The sequence below is a fragment of the Siphateles boraxobius genome, unplaced genomic scaffold (genome assembly GCF_051911475.1).
Source record: "Siphateles boraxobius isolate OS27281-9 unplaced genomic scaffold, OSU_SipBor_1 20, whole genome shotgun sequence".
NCBI classification, from domain to species: domain Eukaryota; kingdom Metazoa; phylum Chordata; class Actinopteri; order Cypriniformes; family Leuciscidae; genus Siphateles; species Siphateles boraxobius.
In genome coordinates, this window is record NW_027508811.1 from 15,073,901 (window position 1) to 15,095,515 (window position 21,615).

The 21,615-nt window shown below is 35.9% G+C and overlaps 2 protein-coding genes across 4 annotated transcripts; both read right to left on the reverse strand.

The window, feature by feature from the left end:
- Nucleotides 1-1,484: 1,484 nt before the first annotated feature.
- Nucleotides 1,485-4,935, reverse strand: gsto1 (glutathione S-transferase omega 1). The gene is made up of 7 exons (XM_077237029.1): nt 4,443-4,935; nt 4,179-4,242; nt 3,326-3,434; nt 2,992-3,214; nt 2,795-2,896; nt 2,548-2,654; nt 1,485-1,944 (listed from the first exon to the last, which is right to left on the reverse strand). The coding sequence occupies exons 2-7, from the start codon at nt 4,207-4,209 to the stop codon at nt 1,794-1,796; spliced, it is 723 nt and encodes a 240-aa protein (XP_077093144.1). The 5' UTR covers nt 4,210-4,242; nt 4,443-4,935; the 3' UTR covers nt 1,485-1,793.
- A 652-nt stretch (nt 4,936-5,587) lies between these two features.
- On the reverse strand, nt 5,588-21,289 carry chuk (component of inhibitor of nuclear factor kappa B kinase complex). 3 transcript variants are annotated; one of them, XM_077237031.1, is made up of 23 exons: nt 21,146-21,289; nt 20,872-20,936; nt 20,518-20,622; nt 20,277-20,371; nt 20,027-20,144; nt 19,807-19,876; nt 19,623-19,711; nt 19,452-19,541; nt 16,413-16,537; nt 16,198-16,305; nt 15,968-16,103; nt 15,581-15,775; nt 15,364-15,466; nt 15,071-15,194; nt 14,827-14,978; nt 14,672-14,733; nt 10,088-10,197; nt 9,950-9,999; nt 9,690-9,798; nt 9,395-9,542; nt 7,013-7,140; nt 6,770-6,869; nt 5,588-6,627 (listed from the first exon to the last, which is right to left on the reverse strand). In XM_077237031.1, exons 3-23 carry the CDS (start codon nt 20,620-20,622, stop codon nt 6,568-6,570), a joined length of 2,277 nt encoding a protein of 758 aa, XP_077093146.1. In that variant the 5' UTR covers nt 20,872-20,936; nt 21,146-21,289; the 3' UTR covers nt 5,588-6,567. The 3 variants fall into 3 exon arrangements, with proteins under 3 accessions (XP_077093146.1, XP_077093145.1, XP_077093147.1); XM_077237030.1 differs by having other exon boundaries at nt 21,085-21,289; XM_077237032.1 differs by having other exon boundaries at nt 21,217-21,287.
- Between the last annotated feature and the right edge of the window lie 326 nt (nt 21,290-21,615).

A 21,615-nucleotide genomic window follows, 5' to 3' on the forward strand; every position in this document is an offset into this window, starting at 1 on the left:
AATGTATTATCCCTGTTTTTTTGTTTTTGTTTTTATTTGTAGATATAACAAGAGAATAACAAGCAATAATTTAATATTTAGACCACTGAACTAGGAAATGTCCCTGAATTCCATTTCAATTATTATTTTTTTAAACCATGCCTAACTCCCATAGCCATATTCATAATAAGGTTTCTCAAACCTAATTGTTGACTTAAAAGTGAGATTACAACTGATTTCTGGTGCGGTAATGATTAAAAAAAAAATCTTATCTTATCCACATCACAAATCAAGTACGACAGCTTATTAAATATATTCCCGTCAGGCCACAATCTTTTGTTGCCACATAATGCTCACAGTTTATGTTGTTATGTCAGTGTGGGTGTCTTGCAAAGTCATGCAAAGATTTCTTTTGCAGGACTACAGCTGCAGAATGAGTCACCTTATTAATTTGTCAGGATATAGACCTTTCTGAAACAAAACACATACATGTTTTTAAATGCACCCTAACAGGGTCACTTAGTCATAGGTTATGACATTGACTTCTCAAAGCTTCTGTTGTGCACAGTCATGCTTATCAATGCAATAAGCATCTACCACTGCTATTTTTTTAGTTTAATTGTTCTGATCAGGGTGGAACATTTCAACTCACCTGACCTGACCCCTATTGTAGTGCTTTGCCTTCTACAGAAAAAAAAACTTTGTAGTAGTGTAACTACTAAGTGTAAACATTTTTTTTTTTTACTCTTATCTTTATAGCTAGATAGAGTAGGATATAAATTGGTTTAGTATTTTTGTATGGTATGCCTGCTTTTTCTTCTAATTTTCTTTGATTGTGACTTGGTTTTGGTAAGTACTGGGGGTATGATTTAATAAGCCTAAGGCTTCAACCCATCCCTTTTCGAACGGGTTGAGTATTATGTTGAAATATTGTTGTGTTTATTTTGTTATACATTTTTTTTTAGTCGTTTGTATATTTTATTTATGTGTTTCTTTCTTTTTGATAGTTCGAAATAGAGTTTTTTTCAATTAAAAATGTTCAATTCAATTCAAATGGAACCAATGAACTGTGTTAAGATGTTAACAAGAGAGCACTAAAAGTATTAAGGGATTACTATACCTTTTTTGTACATCTACCATGGCAGTATCAGTGTTTTGTCTTTAAAGTAACTTAAAGCTCTATGTACATACTCGTGATAAATGCTTTTACTCTGGTGTGGTCTGCTGAGGAAGACTAATTTAAGTGGTTATGTTTCCGCATGTCTGTTAAACCTCAGTGGCATTCTTCCTGCTTCTGGGAAGATTATGGATGTGTGACATGACTCATTGGAGTCAGTGGTGGACAGCTAATGATTAGGACTATTAAATGATGATGCTCAGCAATTACACTGGAAAATCTCATTATAGGCCATCAAAGAATGGACATGAGCTAAAATCAGATTAGTTAAAAATTAGATGTTTACAGTGTAGAGAATATTTCATCTATTGAATAAACTCCAGAAACATGTTTTTTTTATAATTCTTTATTTTGTTTCATTGCACTGGTAACAAATTCATATTGAGGCATGCAATCCATTCAGCTGGTTATTTAAAAAATCTGATTTTAAGATCATCAAAGTCTTAGATGTACTTTTTGATTTTTTCGACACAACCAATCAAAAGGACATGAATGATATCCGAGGTATTAAATTTTCTTCAGAATAATCGGGATCATAGTATAAATGATAGACAGATATTAACAGACTTTTGTAACCAATAGAGGTTAAAACAAATAGGCAATCAAGGTGGGTTTTACCAGAGAACAATGAATTATTCTATAAACCATAATCATAATTGGGGTTTCCCTCCATGTAGGACTTGTAGAACACCTTGTAGGTTTCTGTGCTAAACATTGTGGCTTTTACAGTGGGATCTGCCAACATAAGTTCAGTCCACTTCTTCAGCTGAGGTGTGCTGTCCAAACAGCTGGAAAGTATGAGAATAGGGTGTTAATGTGCAAAGCAATCATTTAGATAAATTATTAAATGAGACCATTCTAATCCACTAACATGACTAAGTTTCTAATCTTCATCTTAAAGGGTTAGATCATCCAAACATCACCATAAAGGTAGGAAAGACATTGTTAAAATAGTCCATGTGACTACAGTGGTTCAAGCTAAATTTTATGAAGAATACTTTGTGCGCCAAAAAAAAAAAAAAATGCAGGAGCTGGCGTTCTAACATATGAACTACAAGCAGAGGAAGACGCAGGTGAGGTCACGCATGCGTCGTGGTGCTCTTGTGAACATGCGTCGGAGATGAACGAAGGTCTTATGGGTTTGGAACGACATGAGGCAGAGTAATTAATGACAGAATTTTTATTTTTGGGTGAATTATCCCTTAAATAATCGTTAACTTGACCAACTGTAATATTCAATTCATTGTGTGATAAAATTTTTTTTTTTTTAAATCGAGGAATAATCTTTAAAATAAATGGTAACATGTCTGAATTTATGTCATACCATAACATATGATCTCTCTTTCTCGATTGCTTTTGCACTTATTAAATGTAAGAAGATAAAAACATACTGCTTCAGATCCATCATCTCCATCCTCTCAAACCATGGCCACATCAGGTAGTCAATCATTGTTATTGAATTTCCTCCAAAATACTTGGTCTTCTTGTTGACAAGGGTCTGACAAAAGCCATTAAATGCATAGAAAAAGCACATGTTTATAAAGGAAGTGACAACTCAAATGAAAAGCATCCCATGAAATCTGCTTAACGTCAAAAATCATTATCCCAATCAATTATATTACTGGTATTCCAACCAACCTCATTTAATTGGGAGAGTTTCTCCTTAAGTTCTGCTTCAAGTGCAGACACATCTTCTCCTTTTGCCCTGCTTACAGGGATCTTATAGAAGTAGGGAGTCACCTAAAAAGACCATCCAAATATTGATAAAAATGTGTAATTAATTAAATCTAGCAATACTACATGTAATATCCCTGTGGAAGTGCATAAGAAAATACCTTTGAGAAATGCTCCAGCAACATTTTCTGTTGGGCCCTCTCAAACGGGTCGGATGGACACAGTTTCTTCTCGGGGTAGACCTCATCCAGGTACTCACAGGTTATTGGTGACTCATATAACACCTGACCACTCTGGGTCTCCAGCGTTGGCACTAAGCCAAGAGGATTCTTCTCCAGAAACCAATCTGGCTTATCCTTCAAATTGATGTTGATGATGTCATGTCTACGGTGAAATACAGATTCAATTATTCAAAGGGGCTTTTCTTTTCACTCAAAGCAGAAACAATGTTTATACATTAGGTAAACACTAATGCAAGTTTGTGTTTGTACTCACTTAATTCCCTTGGCATTGAGCACCAATCTTGTCCGTTGGGCAAAAGGACAGAATCTCATGCTATAGAGCCGAATATGGTCCTTTGGCACAGGACCTGGAGCAGCACTTCCTGTGGCACAAATTAAACAACCTGTTAGACTTGATCTACCTAGTGTTGCGATGACATTGATATATAGTATTGTGAGTCACTTGTAGGCCTACATGTTTCTAATGATCCAAAATGTCTTTTCAATAATGTTGTCATCATGCATACATTTTCATGCCCCCAGCGTATATCACTTACTGGATATACTTTATATACTTTCTACTGGATGAAACACACACACAAATATTTAAAACAATGAAAATTAACTTGAAGTTAACAGTCCTTTCATAGAGACACGTTCTTAAATGACAACACTAACATATTTTTAAAAGTTACAGAGGTCAAAAGGTAAAGCATAAACAGAAACGATAAGATTGAGCATAACAGGACAATAAGAAATCAGCAAAGCAATCTACAGTGCTCATTCCTCGAACTAAGTAACACGTGTAAAGAATCCGCACAGTCAAATTTATATCATTGCTAATATGCAGTGCTGATTTCACGAAAGTGCAATGTCATCTGTTGTCAGCATTTAAAGCACCTTACGCCATAACTGTTATTGTGTACAATGACATGACTGAAACTGCCCGTTTCCTAACATAACAAAGACACATCTGGACATGTTATGTAGATGTTATATAAATGGTGGATTGTAATCACAACACAATTCTGCTCAGTCACGGAGTCTAGCTACTTGTAAATAATAATAATAAAAAAACTTCAGTCTCCAGATTGCATTTGAGTCTCTCATGATTATTGATGTCTCACCTTTTCCAAGACATTTCTCAGATGCTGCCATTATATTAATCAGCGTTACCCGGGAAGAATAGACCTGCAAAGGTAAAAATAAACTGAGAACCATAAATTAATTTAAGTGTATTTGATTAACTAGACGCCATAGCTATTATTTAAATAGGAAGTTGGGTAACCTACTTTCTTGCAGAAAGATCATTTTATAATGAAATCATTTAATTTTTCATTTTCACGACAACGGACATAAAGGACGGAGAAACATACTGAAAGGATACGTACCTGTCTAATTGTATAATTTGTCACAATTTCGGAGATAAATGGGAAGTTGATATATTTATTGGAGAGGGGGCATGTCTCACAGATCAAATGACTAAACTGCAAACGCCTCTTTTTTTTCAAAATAAAAGTCCTCAATAAAAAAAATACAGCTAGCTAGTACCCATAGATATAAACACTAGATGTCACCTTGGCTACGGCAGTTCATTGGAACGAATGCGTTAATAGAGCCGCCATCTTGAAACAGGGGAACCCCTCATCAGCGTCAATGTAGGAAAAGGTCTAACGGAAATAAAATCACCATAAATCGTCATGAATGCGATTTTCTAGTTGTTTTGGTTCGTTCCAACGGTCATACATGTATTTATTATAGAGTCCAGAGAAATGTAAAAAATTTTTACAAAATTTCACAATCTTGTGAAATGTAATCCCTTGCTGTCTGTTTTTTAGATTTCGTTCGTGTAAACATCCATACGAAGCACAAAAGTCCGGCATCATCCATGAATTCAGCGTTACCTAGATACTTCCTATGACAAGACCCCTGTCCAAGATGGCGGCGGTTTTGAACGCATGTTTAGACAAGGTGACATCTTACCAACTTATTTGAGATGTGTCGAGCACTGTAAGGAAATCCCTTTATCTCTTCTTCTCGACTAAAGATCATTTAGGTGTGCAAAGCATTTAAGGTTTTCTTATTTTTTTCTTCCCCCCTGAAATGTAACATTTAAATGTGAGAATCTCCCTTTTATAAAAAAATTAAAATCGTTAATAGTAATATATTTTTTTACTTGTCTTTTAAACACCTATTTGCGATATTTACTTACTGACTTGTGGTTGGTTTAATCATAACACTGTTGTGTCAACATTTTGAAACCTTCTCTCTTGCTGCCATTCGCTCCAGAACATGAAAAATTATCGTATCAATTCTGTATTGTGTGAGATGGGACTCCTAACACCTCCTAAAGTATTCACTTTTTTAAAAAATGCCTTGAGGAAAGATGTGGATCTTGATATAGACAAATTGCATCATTTTATATTATCAACATTTTCAAAAGTCTGATTTATAGGTAAAATGAATTAACCATATTCAAATGAATTACCACTCCATCCGATTACTGTGGTTAGAAGAACGTCTTTCAAAACACGGATAACATAATGAATATCACTTTAATTACTTTGTCATGTATACAGTAAACATGTTAAAACCTTTCATAAGTGTTCTTTCATAAGATGCTGTTAACCCATATCTGAAATATCCTCATATAATAATAAAAAATAAAAAAAATTATGCAAAATCTTATACAATAGTTTGTGATGAACCGTCTTGTGGGACACTGATCATCTTTGGATAAAAACATGGTTGAAAGTGTGACTTACAAAGGGAATAACATGACTGAATTGATGAAACTCACTGATTATATTTCGGCCACTGATGAATGATCACATTCATTAGTAGCCACCAATGCCTGTTATGAAGATGTCTGTTAACATCACTGCTAAATCCAAAATATAAAAGGACAATGCTGGAAGGTATATGTCTGAGCAAACACTTATTTTCTGACTCAAAAACAGGAGGGTTTACCTATGCTCCATGACTAAAGAATTGCACCTTTACCATCCTCATTGTTGTTCTGCCTTTACTTAGGGGTAAACACATCATAGCATTTCAAAATGTTACTTAGCTGAACATGACCAATTTCACTGCCGGACATCACACCTTTCCAAACATTCACAGTGAGCCTTTAAAGTGCAGATGCTGAATCACCATATTTAAAAAAAAACAACAAACAAAAAAAACCTCGACCACCTAAAATGAAAGTACAATCAGCCCATTTAGAGAACTATAGAGTATGTAAATAAATTAATTTCTGGAGATACACTGCCAGAATTTTGTTTGCAAGTTGTTGGTTCTGTGTCGATAAAAATGCATCCTCAAAATATATAGAGTTGCTACAGGACTGCAATATGTGATTTTAACTAAATGCAGATACTGACAAAGAACAAAGAAGTTATTTTATGTTGAACAAATAATACAAGTCAACACAACCCCATTCCAGTGATGATGAATACATGTTTTCTAAAAGAATGACTGTTACAATTACTTCCTGTCACAGCGTAAACCATTACTCTACAACCGCTGTGATTTAGCAACCAGGGATTCATATTTAGTCCAGCTCCAGTCTTGAGCCTGTGTGGAAGAGAGGAAAAAATGTTTCACCACAAAGCTGTGAGTTTATTACTGGACTGGAGCATATATGTGATGTCATGATCGAGACAGAATTTCTATGAATTTCATAATGAACTTTCAAGAATTGCATAAAAGCACTTACCATTATGCTCTCGGATTTCTCCTCACTGGTTTCTTGCAGTAAACTGGTCAGCTGACTCAAATAGCGCTGGTTCTCCTCGAGTAAATTATTGACTGAATCACTGAAAGAAAAACAGCAGCATGTAAAACAAGCGCTCGTCATCAAATGCACTGATCAACTCAGCCACAGTGGCTTGAAACCTTGGATGTCGTGTTACTATCACTACTAGTAGGTAGCTCACTAAGGATTGGAAGAGACATTTACCCCTCGTGTGGTACTTGCAGGGACATGGGTAGGCGAGAGGAGCACTGGGCTTGAGTCTGGTTCCATGTCGACAGTGAGGAGGGCATCTCTCCACTCTGACTCACAGAGCTTCGTGTGGTGTTTTGTGCCTAAACACAAACACACGCAACTACAATTGTTCACCAAGTGGAAAAATATTGTAACTATTTTAGAAGTGCATGCTTTGAATACAGCTCATCTATTCAGAAGTTAAACCATTTCATAAAATTAAACCATTATGAAACGACATCGGTATCATTTTATTTGTTGTGAATAATCTTACATATACTTTGATATACTTAAAGTCTGCTTATTTGGAACAACTAGTTTTGTACTAAATGCACTTTAAAATAAAGTTTAATTATAATATTTATATCAGTAAGTCTCAAGCGATATGTCAGTAAATCTGTTAACGGATTGGTAGTATACTTGGTATGAAATAAATGTATTTTAAAGGGGTCATGAACTGAGAATTCAAATTTCCCTTGATCTTTTGACTGTTAAGAGTTCGTTATACTATAAAAATACCCTGTATGTTTCAAAACTCAAAACGCCCTTGTTATTTCAAAAACTTAAGCCAGAAAATGTCAGGATCTAAAAAGTGGAGACTTATGACGTTACAGGGCAGCGAAAGACCATCTTTGCCTAAGAATATCAACGCCTACGTCTACATCACTGGGTCTTTGGTGCCGCCCACTGGAGCGTTAGTTAATAGTGACATGAGAATGAGAAAAGAGCGTCACAGGATCAATACCATTACCTTCCAAAGGATCGTAATGCTAGGAAAGTGTTTGTTTTTTTTTCAACAATGTGAATGTCTCAGCAGTGAATTATTTGTTTGTATTCGGTACATTTCACTGTGGATTATTTGGTAAATTTCGGTGCAGGCTTTGCAAACAGACTTTTACGATATGGATCTGCCAGCAACGCCACAAACATGTAAGTAACCATGTTTATTCTAATGCCTGATCTGTGAGCAGTGATTTCTGATGTATTATTAAGTTCAGACAGATTATCTCTCAAAATCATTCAATACTGTTTATGCATTAGTAAATCAAGCCAGTGACTAAACGATCAACTTTACATCGTTTCTCTTAGTAGGATGAAAATAATCTTATTTGAACGGATTAAATTAAATACAAAAAAACGTAGTAAAAGTTTTGAGAGAGAGAGTGAGTTCCACATTTAATGCTAGCTATTTCATATGCAAACATGTAAGCCAATCACAGCAGTGGGCATTTACACCAAAATCAGGCTAAAATCAGGCTTGGAAAAATGTTGACAACTTTTTATGTAAAAACCATACTAAAATTATAAGGGCAACCTAGGAAACATTATAAAATAATCCAGTTCATGACCCCTTTAAATGCATTTTGGTATAGGTTTTTTTCACAAGGGGATCCTTTAGAAATCATTCTAATAAGCTGATTTGGAGCTCAATAATAATGTCTTATTATAATTAATGTTGAAAGTGGTTGTGGTGCTTAATATTTTTGTGGAAACTGATATACATTTTTTTTCTTCTTCAAAAGAACAGCATACCGTATATGTGACCCTGGACCACAAAACCAGTCACAAGTAGCACAGGTATATTTGTGGCAATAGCCAACAATACTTTGTATTGTATGGGTCAAAATTATTGATTTTTCTTTTATGCCAAAAAACATTAGGATGATGTTTCAAAGATCATGTTTCATTAAGATATTTTGCAAATTTCCTACCGGAAATATATAAAACAAATTATTTTATTTTTATTATAGTGAATGAAGCACAATCGCTAAATGGACAACTTTAAAGGGGATTTTCTCAATGTTTAGATTTTTTCGCCCCCCTAGATTCCAGATTTTCAAATAGTTGCATCTCGGTCAAATATTGTCCTATCCTAACAAATCATACATCAACGGAAAGCTTATTTATTCAGCTTACATATGGTATACATCTCAATTAAACCCATGTGACTGGTTTTGTGGTCCAGGGTCACATATGTGAAATAGAATCTTTATTTAACAATGTTAAAATCTGTCAATTTTGATGCATTTAATGCATCATTGCAATCAATAATTTTTTTATTTTTTTTATCTTACTGACCCCAAACTTTCGCACAGTAGTGTTTCTTTTGGTTTAAGTCTATCAAAATTAGTTCCAATTAAGACTGAATGATCAGATGGAGTTCCATTTGTTCATTTTATTTCCAGCAAAAATGTTGTTTTGCTACTGTTGATATACCAGTACTCATTCTGTTATATAAGATTGTGGTCAAATTTCCCACCCCAAAACAAACTAAGCCATAACAATGGAAATGGAAGGATCATGTGCATATTATTAGCATTTCTGGCCCTGAGACATTAGAAGCATGTGACTCACACAGGCAATCTTCAGTAAGTGCCAGAACTCTCTCTGTCTCTTGATCTGCATCTGCATGACAGTGGTGTCTGCCTCCTTGATGCAATCCAGCTTCCTCTCGATTTTAGGGAAGAGGTCGATGATCTTCTGCTTACTCAGAAGGATTTTACTATAGTAAAATACACAAGGACAACAGTATTTTTCATTTTAAAAAAAAGCCAATTGCATTCTTTTTCTAACTATCCCAGGTTGAACAGTAACCATTAGATCACAATCCTGTTTAATTGTGACTTGGATGGTAAAAAATTCTTTTTACCTGAGATGTGCATACAGATCTCTTAGTACCCGGTCCTGATTCTGGACAGTCTGTACAATGACCTTCACCATTTCAGAGCTGTCACTGTAGCCATGCTGTGGGTCTGGCACTAGGAGAAATAAAGAACACTATATACTGGCCCAGTAACTCACTTGTGTAACAGTAGTGATGTGTCAATTAGCAAAGTAATTGGCAACTTGGAATAGGACATGGGGTGAATTTCATGCACTTATGAGCATACAAGCCAGGATTGTACTTACTTTTGCATTTTGCCTTCAATTGTCTGTAGAGTTCAATTGCTCTCTCTTGCCTGTGACGCGACAAGATTTCATGTCAATAGGTTTAAGATCTAAGCATATGTGCTGAATGATTATGCATAGCTAAAAGAATATGCTTACAGTTGCTCCATGACATCTCCTTGACGACGAGCATAAGGACTTCTCTGAAGCTCAACTATTTCTGAGTGCAGAGCCATTATTTCCTCATCTAGATGTCCAATCTCTGCCACCTTTAAAAACAAATAAAACCTGTTAATTGTTGCTAAAACAAATGTCATGTCAGATGCCAATACATTTACAAAAAATAATTTACACATACACTACCGTTCAAAAGATTGGTGTCAGTTCGATTTTTTTTTTTTTAGAAATTAAAAATATTGGTATTTTTCAAATCAGCAAGGATGCATAACATGGATCAAAAGTTAAGTAAAGATATTTGTAATGTTAAAAAGATTATCATAACTGTTAAAAGATCCATTTAAATCAGAAATAAATTACATGTTTTTATATATTAAAATAGAAAAGTAATTTTAAATTGTAATTATTATTTCACATTAGTGTTTTTACTGTATTTATGTTCAAATAAATGCAGCCTTGGTGAGCATAAAACACTTCTAACTGACCAAACTTTTGGTATTGTACTACTGCTGCCTTTAAGTGCTAGCAGAAATTTCCTACTTCCAACTTCTGAAATCGTGATTACGATCTTGTCGTGTTCAAGTGCTCTGTTGTCAGTAAGAATCGGAATCATGGAGGATACCAGGTTTAATTTAGCCTATTCTTGGCGAAGTCTTTCTAAAGCCAAAATGTATTGAAGATGTTTCATTTTTAATAAAATGTATGTATGAAAATCCCATTCATTGACAACCATATAAAAATTCATCAAGCAATCTGGATAGTTAGGTCAAATACATAATTTTCCATGTGTATAAAACATACAATATGCTTCAAATTATATATATTTGTAAATATGCACTACTTTAATAACAAGACATGGTGATGTAAAGCTGTTGTGGAAATAACTAATAAAGAATACCAGTCACAGCAGAATCATTCTCCCTTTTGCATGGCACGGCCAAATCGCAAATGATCAAATCATGATTATCTCAAACTCAAAATTACCTCAGAGTTTCCCGGTAGTAAATACGACTTGAGACGGCGTTCATTCACAAATTTCTGACTAGGTGATAATTTCCCAATTTATCATATGAAGGCAGCATACATCTCTATGATGTGACATGAAGACCACTTAGCTGACCGCTTCTTAAGGGTTTCAAACAAATGTGTATCATTCATCCACAGCCAGAGCTTGACATTAAAGGACTGCCCGATGGCCTGTGGCCAGCGCGAAAGACACTCGGGCCAGTTGACAGAACACATTTGCACGTGTTTTTAATTCTTGCCAGTTTAAATATTCAAGTAAAAGAAGATGCAAAAGAAAACTCAATTTGTCACTTGCTGTGTGAGTTTTGTGTACAAAAGTTTTGTGTACATACATATCTGAAGCAAGAGCCCAGAAAGCCACGTCTGAAAGCATGTAAATACTAAATTGAGTCCTCGTTCTCGTCTTCTTGACTTGAATGGACAAATTCACACAAAATTGTCAAAATACTCGACTTGGTGAGTATCCTCGTAAACACAGTCGGTTATGTCTTAAGTGAACGTAAACAGTTGAGAAAAATAAAGCTCATGTGTAACACTATAGTCGATCAGGGCATTCGGTCTTAAAGTGACAGCAACTCAATAATAAATCTGCTGCTGTCGGTCCTTAATGTTAATCAAACAACAAAGGACATAAAAAAATCACTTACTGCTCTTGACTAATTATATTTTATTTATAGTGAAGACTATGCAGTGTTATTTAGTGTTTGATTTCTGTACATGAAAACTACTGTTAGACCTACCTGAAAATCCTGACATGCAGTTTTTTTCTCAACTGTATGTTTGTTCTATTGTTGTGCTATTACTATTATTTGTTCTAGGGATGGCCCGATACCGATACTGGCATCGGGGATCGGGTCGATACTGTCCTCATATACTCGTACTCGTACTCATAAAAATTCGCCGATACCACGCCCCGATACCACGTACATTTTGCGAAACGAAACTGGCCGCCGCGAGTGCTTTGTCGAGGTGAACTGAGGCATAGGGACGTGCACTCCCAACGCAAAAGAGTGCGGCGCGGCACTAGATCTGATGGCCGAGCGCGAGCGCGGGCGCGAATGCACTCACTCTGTGTGTGCGGGTTCCGGGAGAATAAAACGATTCGCGGGACTCCCGCAAACTAGAAATATCTATGAATACAACATATTAAAACTAATAGATTTTCATTCATCTGTTGCAGAAAAGCAAGAAGAACAACTAAAACAAAATAGAAATGATTTACAGGCCAGAGTTTCTATTCATAACATGTTTGCAGCGTTGAGCGATGTAGCCAATCACAGACATGTGTGTTGATTTCTTGAACGCAATGGCTAATCAGAAGCATTTAAGATAGACTCCCCTCACTGCTAGGGATGCAACGATTAAAGATTTTGTAAGTACGATTATTGTCTGAGAAATAATCACGATTTAACGATTATCACGATTATTATGCATCAATTTATTTCACAACACTATATGTATAATATCACATGAACACTCAACACTAGATTTTCATGTGTTATTTGCCACAACACAGTACAAAATTATAAAATGACAAACGATAATCAATCTCTTCCTTTGGAATTAAAGAGAAGTGCTTTGTAAACATCCAGCATTTTTCTTTTAAAATAACAAATTAAGTCAATGGCTGCAGGGCTCTTTGATTGAAATAGATCACAAAATGATTAAGTGTTTAGTTTGTTCTAAATTTATTTTCAACCTGAGGTAGAAAACTTGATAACATGAAAACAATATCTTGTTGGTATTTGACTTAAAAACAAATAAAGGGATAATAAATCCCAATGAAAATAAGAATAAACAAAGTATTTGGCTCTATTGAATTAAATGTAAGCTAAATATTAACTATGTATTTCTTTTAAAAGAAAACAAATATAGTCCACATGTTATCCACTCCAATATTATTGTACTTATTTTAATACTCTTTTTTAAATTATTAATCCAAATTTTACATGTGCCTTTAGAAAATCATCTATTATAATCTCATTATTTTGGTTTGTTTGTTTGAAGTTTAAGTAAAAATTATAGAAAGAAACTGAGAACATCTCTCATGTAGTGTTATTAATAACTGAAATGCAGTTAATTGGTAGTCCTAGAAGTCTACACGGCCCTGATCTTATGTTAGTGTTTTACACCGGGCATATTAAAACTACAAAACCTAACATTTACAGGAGAAAGCAATAGGATATTAAGTTAAATGTTCACTGACTGAAACTCTTGAGAGCACGTCACATTCTGTTTTCCACAGACTTGGGTAACCAAAACATTCCGCTGTTTTTTGGTTGTTGTTTTTTTACGTTGCACTGAAAGCTGAAAGTTGCACGCCACGTTCTCCTTTTTCCAAAGCGCTAGGGCGGTTGCGCTCCGGAGGCGTCTGTCGTTGCTGTGTTGGTTCTTGTCACTTGACCTAAGGTGCGCTTGCGGCATTTTGAAAAGTAGAGATGTTTTTATCTCGATGCGGCGCGCACGCGCTTGGAAAAAACGAGCGCGCCGCTTCCCTTATGAGTGCGCATGCCGCACGCTTACATTTGAAATAACGAACTTGAGCGCGCAAAAGACGCGATCTGTGAACAGGCCCTTAAGGCGTTTTTTCGGTGGAAATAGAGCGTCGCTGCTAGTCCCTCTGCCATAGTGGTTGACGAGCACGGCATTAAGCTGGTGCACCGCTGGTGTAACCTTGTTTTCGTTTGGTGCAAAAGTTCCGTTCCGTGCAGAACACTCAGTGTAGCATAGTCTTTACGATTAATTAACCGTGACGTTTTAAAGCGCGGTTAATTGTGAAATCCGGTAATCGCTGCATCCCTACTCACTGCTCAAAACTTTTTTGTTCAGTGCTGAATTCTGTATGCTGGCAAATCCTCTAATTATAACAAACAAAGTGTGGATATTATGAAAGATTCATTGTGCAGTCAGCTTCATTGATAATAACAGATGTGTGAGATCGCGATGAACTGATGTCAGCTTTTTAGGAATTAGACTATTAAGGGAGCGCACTTTGGGCGCATTCAGTCATGCCAGACCATGCACGCAGTAACTGCTTGCTTTTATGTTAAATTAACAGTGGTTTGTGTGTTAATACATTTATTATTTTACTCATTATTATTTATTTTTAGACTTGTTAAAACAAGCAGAGAAGAAAATAAAAACAGTCTTCTAACCTGTGTCTAAAATAGCCTTCTGTCTTCTTTTCTGGGAGCCTATAGTTACTTTTGCGGTAGAAATATCGGTATCGGTACTCGATATCGGCAAGTACACAAATGTAAATACTCATACTCGTATCGGTTTGAAAAAAAATGGTATCGGGCCATCCCTAATTTGTTCTTATTTTATTACTCACGGTTTACTTGTCTTTAGTAATATTTGAGATTTATACTAGTTAGGCTAGTAGTTTTTGCTGCGATATCAAAACTGGAGTTTTGTCAAAAATTGTCAAATTTCACTGCTATCTGAAATTCTGTGGCATTACCTTATTTATTGCATGGTTCAAACACAACTATTTTAAGCAAGTAAAAATTGGAAAAAATCCTTAGTGTTGCACAGCACCTGTACATATGCAGCAGCCTTCTCTTCATTTTCTTGCCAAGCCTTCAGCATCTTTTCAGAAGCTTCAGAAAGAAAGAGGTTGATTTGATTATTATCACTACTGTGATAGTGCATTTTTTTGACTATTTAAAAACATTGAGCACATAAAAACATACATATGCCGTACTGCATCTGGTCACTATATTTCTCCAAGTCATACTGTATGCTGCTTTTAAAAAAGTCAAGCTTTGCTTTCAGCTGCTGGGAAAATGAAAACATCATGTTTTTGAATTTTGTAAGGTTGGTGTTGTATCGAAGAAGACTCAACCTGCAAACACAAAAACACAAATATAAAGAGTAGATAAAGTCCCAAAGCACAAGCTATACACATTAATGAGCATGGTAATGTAATGCACGTACATGGCTGCACGTTGGCCCTGGAAGAGCCGGCTATAGTCTTCTCGAAGGCCACAAATGTAACTAACTGCCTCACCCCAAACCTTCTTAAGGGTACTCAGAGGGAGCTGAGTTTTGGTTTCCCGCACTGGAACAGAGAAATGGGTGGAGACTTTTTTTAAAGTCCTACTGAAAGTTATCAAAGTGCAAAAAAGAAAAAAGAAAAAGAAAAAAAAGAAAAAACATAACCTCCCGCAAGCACATCTAAATAAATAAAATGATCCATAGAAGAGGCAAATAAATAAAGAACTTCTTACCGATAAAGTTCACACTCTCAGGAAGTGTTCTAGCCGTTAGAGGTCCTGAGTACTTGGTCAAGCTCTTGTCAAACAGATATACAATGTAGCTGTCCCATCCTCTCTAATGATTTGAGAAAAGAAAAAGAAAAAAAAAAGGAGTAGTAAATTGATGCTGATTTACCAAACCATTATTTTGGAAAATGAGAATACATTCATGAGGCCATAAAATACTTACTACTCCATCTAACACACACTGTGCAGCAGGTTTCCTGGGATCTAATGTGACTCCTGTTTCCTGCAAAAGCTCTTGATTCAAAAGTTCGATTTTGGTCTCGACTTCAATCCTCTGTTGCAGAGGGTGGAGCCCTTCATCCGGGCTAAGCAGAAAGGAGTGAACCTGGGTCGTAGTCATGTTTAAGACATGCACAACCTACAAAACAAATCATGTGTCAACTCATTTTTGCTACTTATCTTAGCCTAAGACCTCCAATGATTTTCTATCCATGACAAAACATCAGGAGGGCACCACTGATCCAAACTAAGCAGATATACTTTCTTCAGCATATTGCAATAGCACAATATATAACATTTTAATTTAATAATGCAGTAATGGCAATCAAACCTTCATGTTGAGTATTTGTTCTAGAATAGAAAAGCATTGGGGCTGTTTTGTGTCTGGATTCAATCCTCCTCCCCTCTGTACTGGGTCCCACTTCAGCATCAGCTGTAGCAGCCCCTCCAAGGGATCCAGTAGTGTCCTGCAGTACCAAAAACAATTGGTCAACCTAGAGACCCAGAAAAAAAGGTAACAGCAACTAAAAAGCAAGGTTTTTTGGTCTTTTTAAAGGCTACCTGCTCAGATTGTTGGGGTACGGAAGATGGGTGGAAAAGCGGACCTCGCCATTCATATCTTCCACAGCCATTATGTCCTTAGGACCTTTGTTTCGTACTTTGCTTGTCCTAGAAAAAGCAAATATGCTCTATTTAACCTATATGAATGGATTCCATGTGAAGGTAAGGTATAAGCATTGTGACATAATCAATATGCAGATTATCAGGACATATACCATTGCACAGGCTGGAGATTGTGAAGAAATGGACGAAATCCACAGCAACACTCAAAGATCATGGTGCCAAAGCTCCAATAGTCCACAGTGACTGTGTATGACTTGCCTTCAAACAGCTCTGGAGCCTGAAACAAAAACATGATCTAATCAAGATATATAAATGTATTAGGAAAATATATACACAGATATACAACCCCATTTCCAGAAAAGTACAAAGAAAATATTTTCAATTGTATTTGGCAAATATAAACAAATTTTTATTTTGATGGCTGCAACACACTCCAAAAAAGTTGGGACAGAGGCATGTTTACCATGGTGTAACATCACCTTTCCTTTAAATTACACTTTTAAATAATTTGGGAATTGAGGGTACTAATTGCTGCAGTTTTGCAAGTGGAATTTTTACCCAATCTCGCCTGATATAAGACACTCAGTGGTCTTCATTGTCTGATTCCCCTTTTCATGATGGCCCACACATTTTCAATAAGAGACAGATTTGGACTGCAGGCAGGCCAGTCAAGCACATCCTCTCTATGGTGTGGGGTGTCTACGAAACCATTCTGTTGTAGCACGTGCAGAATGAGGCCTGGCATTGTCTTGCTTCCCAGGAACCATGTCATCTTGATGGCAGGATATGTCTCTGTAAAATCCCAATATACGCCTCCACGTAAATGGTACCTTCACACATTTGCATGTCATGTTTGCACTGATGCACCTCAATACCATGACAGATGTTTGCTTTTGCAACTGTTGCTTGTGAAAGTCTGGATGGTTTCTTTCGTCTTTGGGACTGAGAACTCAATGTCCATTTTTCCCAAAAACAAGCTGGACTCGTCTGACCACAGCACACATTTCCACTGTCTTTTGGACCATCTAAGATGAGCTCGGGCCCAGAGAACCTTTTTTTTGTGACCTTTATTTAACCAGGATAATCTCTTTGAGATTAAAAATCTCTTTCACAGGATTGTCCTGGCCAAGAATGGGCAGAACTTACAGATCAAAACAACAAGTAAAAAATTAAAACACTTAACACTTAACAATTGCACATCGAGTCTTCTTCGAGTGACGAATAATAGATTTAACATGTCCCATAGACACCAGAGTTTGTAATTTCAATTTCGTTTGGAGTAGATTCCATTCAAAAGGAGCTGCATACATAAAGCCCTTTTTCCCAGTTCAGTTCTTACGAATAGAACAGAAAGAGTAAAACAATTTTGAGACCGGAGGGAATATTTCCCAACACTTTTCTGTTGAATAAGACAACCTAGATACAAAGGCAACTACCCCAGAATAGTTTTATAAATAATAAGGTTTACAATCTGATATAAATCTTAAAGTGCTATGATAAACGGAATCCAAAGAAGAGGGAAGATGAGCAAATTGACACATCACATACTGTAATCAAGTACAGGCAAAAAAGTAGCAGAAACTAACCTCTTTCTTACATTGAATGAAAACAAAGCCTGTTTCTAAAATAAAACCCAAGCTTTATTTCTAATTTTTTCTTTAATTGAGTTATGTGAGAGCCAAAAGATAATATATCATCAATAATGATGCCAAGATATTTATACTCTTTTACTAACTCAATCACATTACCTTGTAAAGTCTGGAGAGGAATAAGATTGTCTACTACCATTTTCGAGCTTGAAAATAAAGTTTGGTTTTATCAGCATTCAAAACAAGTTTTAGTGTATGAAGCCGTGACTGAATGACATCAAAAGCCACTTGAAGCTTAAGCAAGGCTTGCTGTTTAGAAGGTGCACCACAATACATGACAGTGTCATCTGCATAAAGGTGCAGTGCATAAAAGAACTGACGTATAGCTTTCTCTTTACATAGCAGAGATTTAAGTTGTACTTGCAGCGATGGACTGTGTTAAGTGACGACGTTTTTCCAAAGTACTCCCGAGCCCATGAGGCTATATTTAACACCGTAGCATGATGGTTTCTCATGCAGTGCCATGTGAGGGCTCAAAGGTCATGAACATTCAACAGAGGTTTCCTGCCTTTTCCTACACAGATAGATTTCTCTGGATGCCCTGAATCTTTTCAAAATATTATGTATTGTACATGGTGAAAGACCTAAAATCTTTACAATCTTGCATTGAGAAATGTGATTTTTGAATTGTTTGACAATTCTATCACTCACTTTGGCACAAAGTTGTGGTATACCCAATCACAATATCTTCACTTATTACTAATTCAACTGCTTATTGTGGACTGTTTCAAAACAATTTAACTAGGATATTATATAATCTTTTCACTTTTATTTAATCCCTCTGTCCCAACTTTTTTGGAGTGTGTTGCAGCCATCAGAATCAAAATGTATATGTATATATATATATATATATATATATATATATATATATATATATATATATATATATTTACAGAATACTATTACGTTGGTCAGTGTCAGTTAAATAAAGGTTCAGGAGAATTCACAAATCACAGATTCTTGATTTTATTGCATCTTACAAAATGTCCCAACTTTTCTGGAAATGCACAAACTACAAAACATTGTTGTCTGTTTGTTCATTTTTGTTGTCTTTAAAAAGAATACATCTGTTATAGTCATTAAATATGAAGAGATACACTACTGCTCACCGTATGGGGTTGCTAAGCTTTTTTTATTGTTTTTGAAAGAATTCTCTTATGTTCACCAAGGCTGCATTTATTTGATCAAATAATCATTAATCAAATAATCATTTGAAACCTTTGTATAAGAAATGTGCTCATGAAACATTTCTTATTATTATCAATGTTGAAAATAGTTTGTTTAATATCTTTGTTGAAACTGTTATACTATAAATTATATATACTTATATATATATATATACTTATAAAAGAACAGCATTTATTTGAAATATATTATTTTGTACGATTATAAATGTATTTACTATCAATTTAATTCATCCTCCCTAAATCAAAATATTAACTTTCAAAAAAATAAAACTTGTACTGACCCTATACTGAACAACAGTGTATGTTGAATTGTGATAATCGGCTTTTCTTATCACTGATTAATGCAAAGACGTACCAGATATTGTAAAGTCCCCACAAATGAAGTGCATAGGCTCCCCTGGTCCAAGTCTTTGGCGTAGCCAAGGTCGATTATCTTGTGGACGAGCTGCAGAGACATCAAAACAAAAGTTCTAGTTGGAAGAGGTGTATCTTTATAACAAGAATCAAACTACTAAATAGAAAATACCTTTCCATTGATATCTTGTAGAACAATATTCTCTGGCTTGAGATCTCTGTGAATGATCTTATTTTCATGGAGGTACTGGATTCCAGAACCTGTTGAAAATAAAATATACTGTTTTACTTACAACCCTTAATGAGTGATGATAAAACCACTAAAAATATAAATAAGTTTTAAAATGACACATTACCAACATCATTGAGTAGTGCTAACACTTCACTCTCTTTTATCCCACAGCAATTTTCTGGTTTGCTCAGTAACTACAAGAAGGAATACAAAGAACAGTAATGAGTTAGTAGAAATGTCAACAAAGGGGCACATGAGACATGATGCAAGGGAAAGTCCCATTGTCTCACACACACACACACACACACACACACACACACACACACACACACACACACACACACCTTTCGAAGGTCTCCCTTGGAACAGTATTCCATGGCTAAAAGTGGTAAATCATTCAAGGCAATGTGCATCATCTCATCAGGCACATCCTTTGCTGTCACCACATTAAGGTGCTTCAGCCTGGAAAGTGGGATGAAAAGATAACAAATTAAATAAGGCAATAATATATACGAACACATTTTACACAAGTACATTATACATTATTAAAAATTGTTCATAGTATATAAACATTTGATTGCCACAGATACACACTTTTTCATAATCTGGATCTCCCGACTCCATCTGTCTTTGTTTTTTGCATTAAGTTCAAGGCGACAGAGCTTCACAGCTATTTTATCTGAAGATTCCTGCGAGAAATAATAGTATTGAGAGTGAACAATGGAAAACTTACATTTAAAGATGACATTTCCTTCATCTTTAAAGGCCAGATAACAAACGAACAATAGGAAAGAGCAGCGAACACAACACATATACAGTAGTCATAGTGCAATACCTGATTCTGATACAGGTAAACATGGCCAAATCCTCCAGTCCCCAGCCTCTCCTTCATAAGCCATGACCCACAGACTTTATTCTGACTGAATGGGGGTTTCTCCATCTGTACACATCAGTAATACACCCCATCAGACATTTATAATGCAAAACCACTTGCATTCAACACTGTGACGGCTACTCGCTTTTGATCAGGATGTGGTCCCTATTGAGAGGCTTTTATGATATTCTATAATGTAGATAGCATAGATTATGATTCATAAGTGAGATATTGTCATTCATGGCATAGGTACTTTGATACAGGGCTACAGCTAGCAGGCAAGCTAATACAAAGTGTCAGCCGGTAGAGACTCACCTTGCGTCAGTTTGTGTTTCTAACTTGCTTGAACCGACCACATCTGACGAGATGAATTGTGGAACCTGTCAAACGAACGTATTAATCCATAGGAAACAACAAAGCTATCCATTTCATCCTTAAACGAGCTATCAGGTCGGATGTTAGATTTGCTAACTGGCTAACTAGCTACACGTAAACAACTCGATGTGAAAAATTAGCCTGCAGTCTTACACGCCCACAAATGTCAGCTTTCCATAACACCAGGCACGATAAAACGTGGAACAGATCGCACCTGAAAATCAAAACAACTAAATATTGCTGTCTCAAAAGGATGATTGAGTACAGTAGCGCTGACTTGCGCACTTGTGTGAAAACTGTTGTTGACGGAGACCACGCCAGTCAGCTGCTAACCAGTCAAAAGCGAAACAATGTCCGCGCATGCGCGGTGCGTTAGGCGCCGCCTGGGTTTCATCAGCGTTGATCTAGGATCAGTTTTTCATAGACATTCTCTGATACAACCGATGCCATTTAAAGAAAGAAAAAATAAAGTTCGTCGAGCTCAAGTCAGCGACTCAGCGTGTCATCGAGGACCTTCCGAAAATGGTACCCTGTACGTCAGTGAAAGTAACTCCAGTGACGCAAATTTGTTTAACGTTAGATCTTCAAATCACAATTTGTAAACTCTCTGCGCAATCTATATATCATTGGATAAATGATTCATAAAAATAATAAATATAGACTATAGGCCTACAGCCTACTCAG

What these genes read in the sequence shown, in the direction of transcription:
- gsto1 (XM_077237029.1), bottom strand. Translation starts at nt 4,209, where the DNA reads ATGGCAGCATCTGAGAAATGTCTTGGAAAAG. An exon ending in AACTCTCCCAATTAAATGAG is followed by an intron (nt 2,655 to 2,794) that starts GTTGGTTGGAAT and finishes GGCTTTTGTCAG; the next exon opens with ACCCTTGTCAACAAGAAGAC. An exon ending in GAGATGATGGATCTGAAGCA is followed by an intron (nt 1,945 to 2,547) that starts GTATGTTTTTAT and finishes CATACTTTCCAG; the next exon opens with CTGTTTGGACAGCACACCTC.
- chuk (XM_077237031.1), bottom strand. Translation starts at nt 20,622, where the DNA reads ATGGAGAAACCCCCATTCAGTCAGAATAAAGTCTGTGGGTCATGGCTT. An exon ending in TTTACCTGTATCAGAATCAG is followed by an intron (nt 20,372 to 20,517) that starts GTATTGCACTAT and finishes TATTTCTCGCAG; the next exon opens with GAATCTTCAGATAAAATAGC. An exon ending in CCAGATGCAGTACGGCATAT is followed by an intron (nt 14,734 to 14,826) that starts GTATGTTTTTAT and finishes TTCTTTCTGAAG; the next exon opens with CTTCTGAAAAGATGCTGAAG.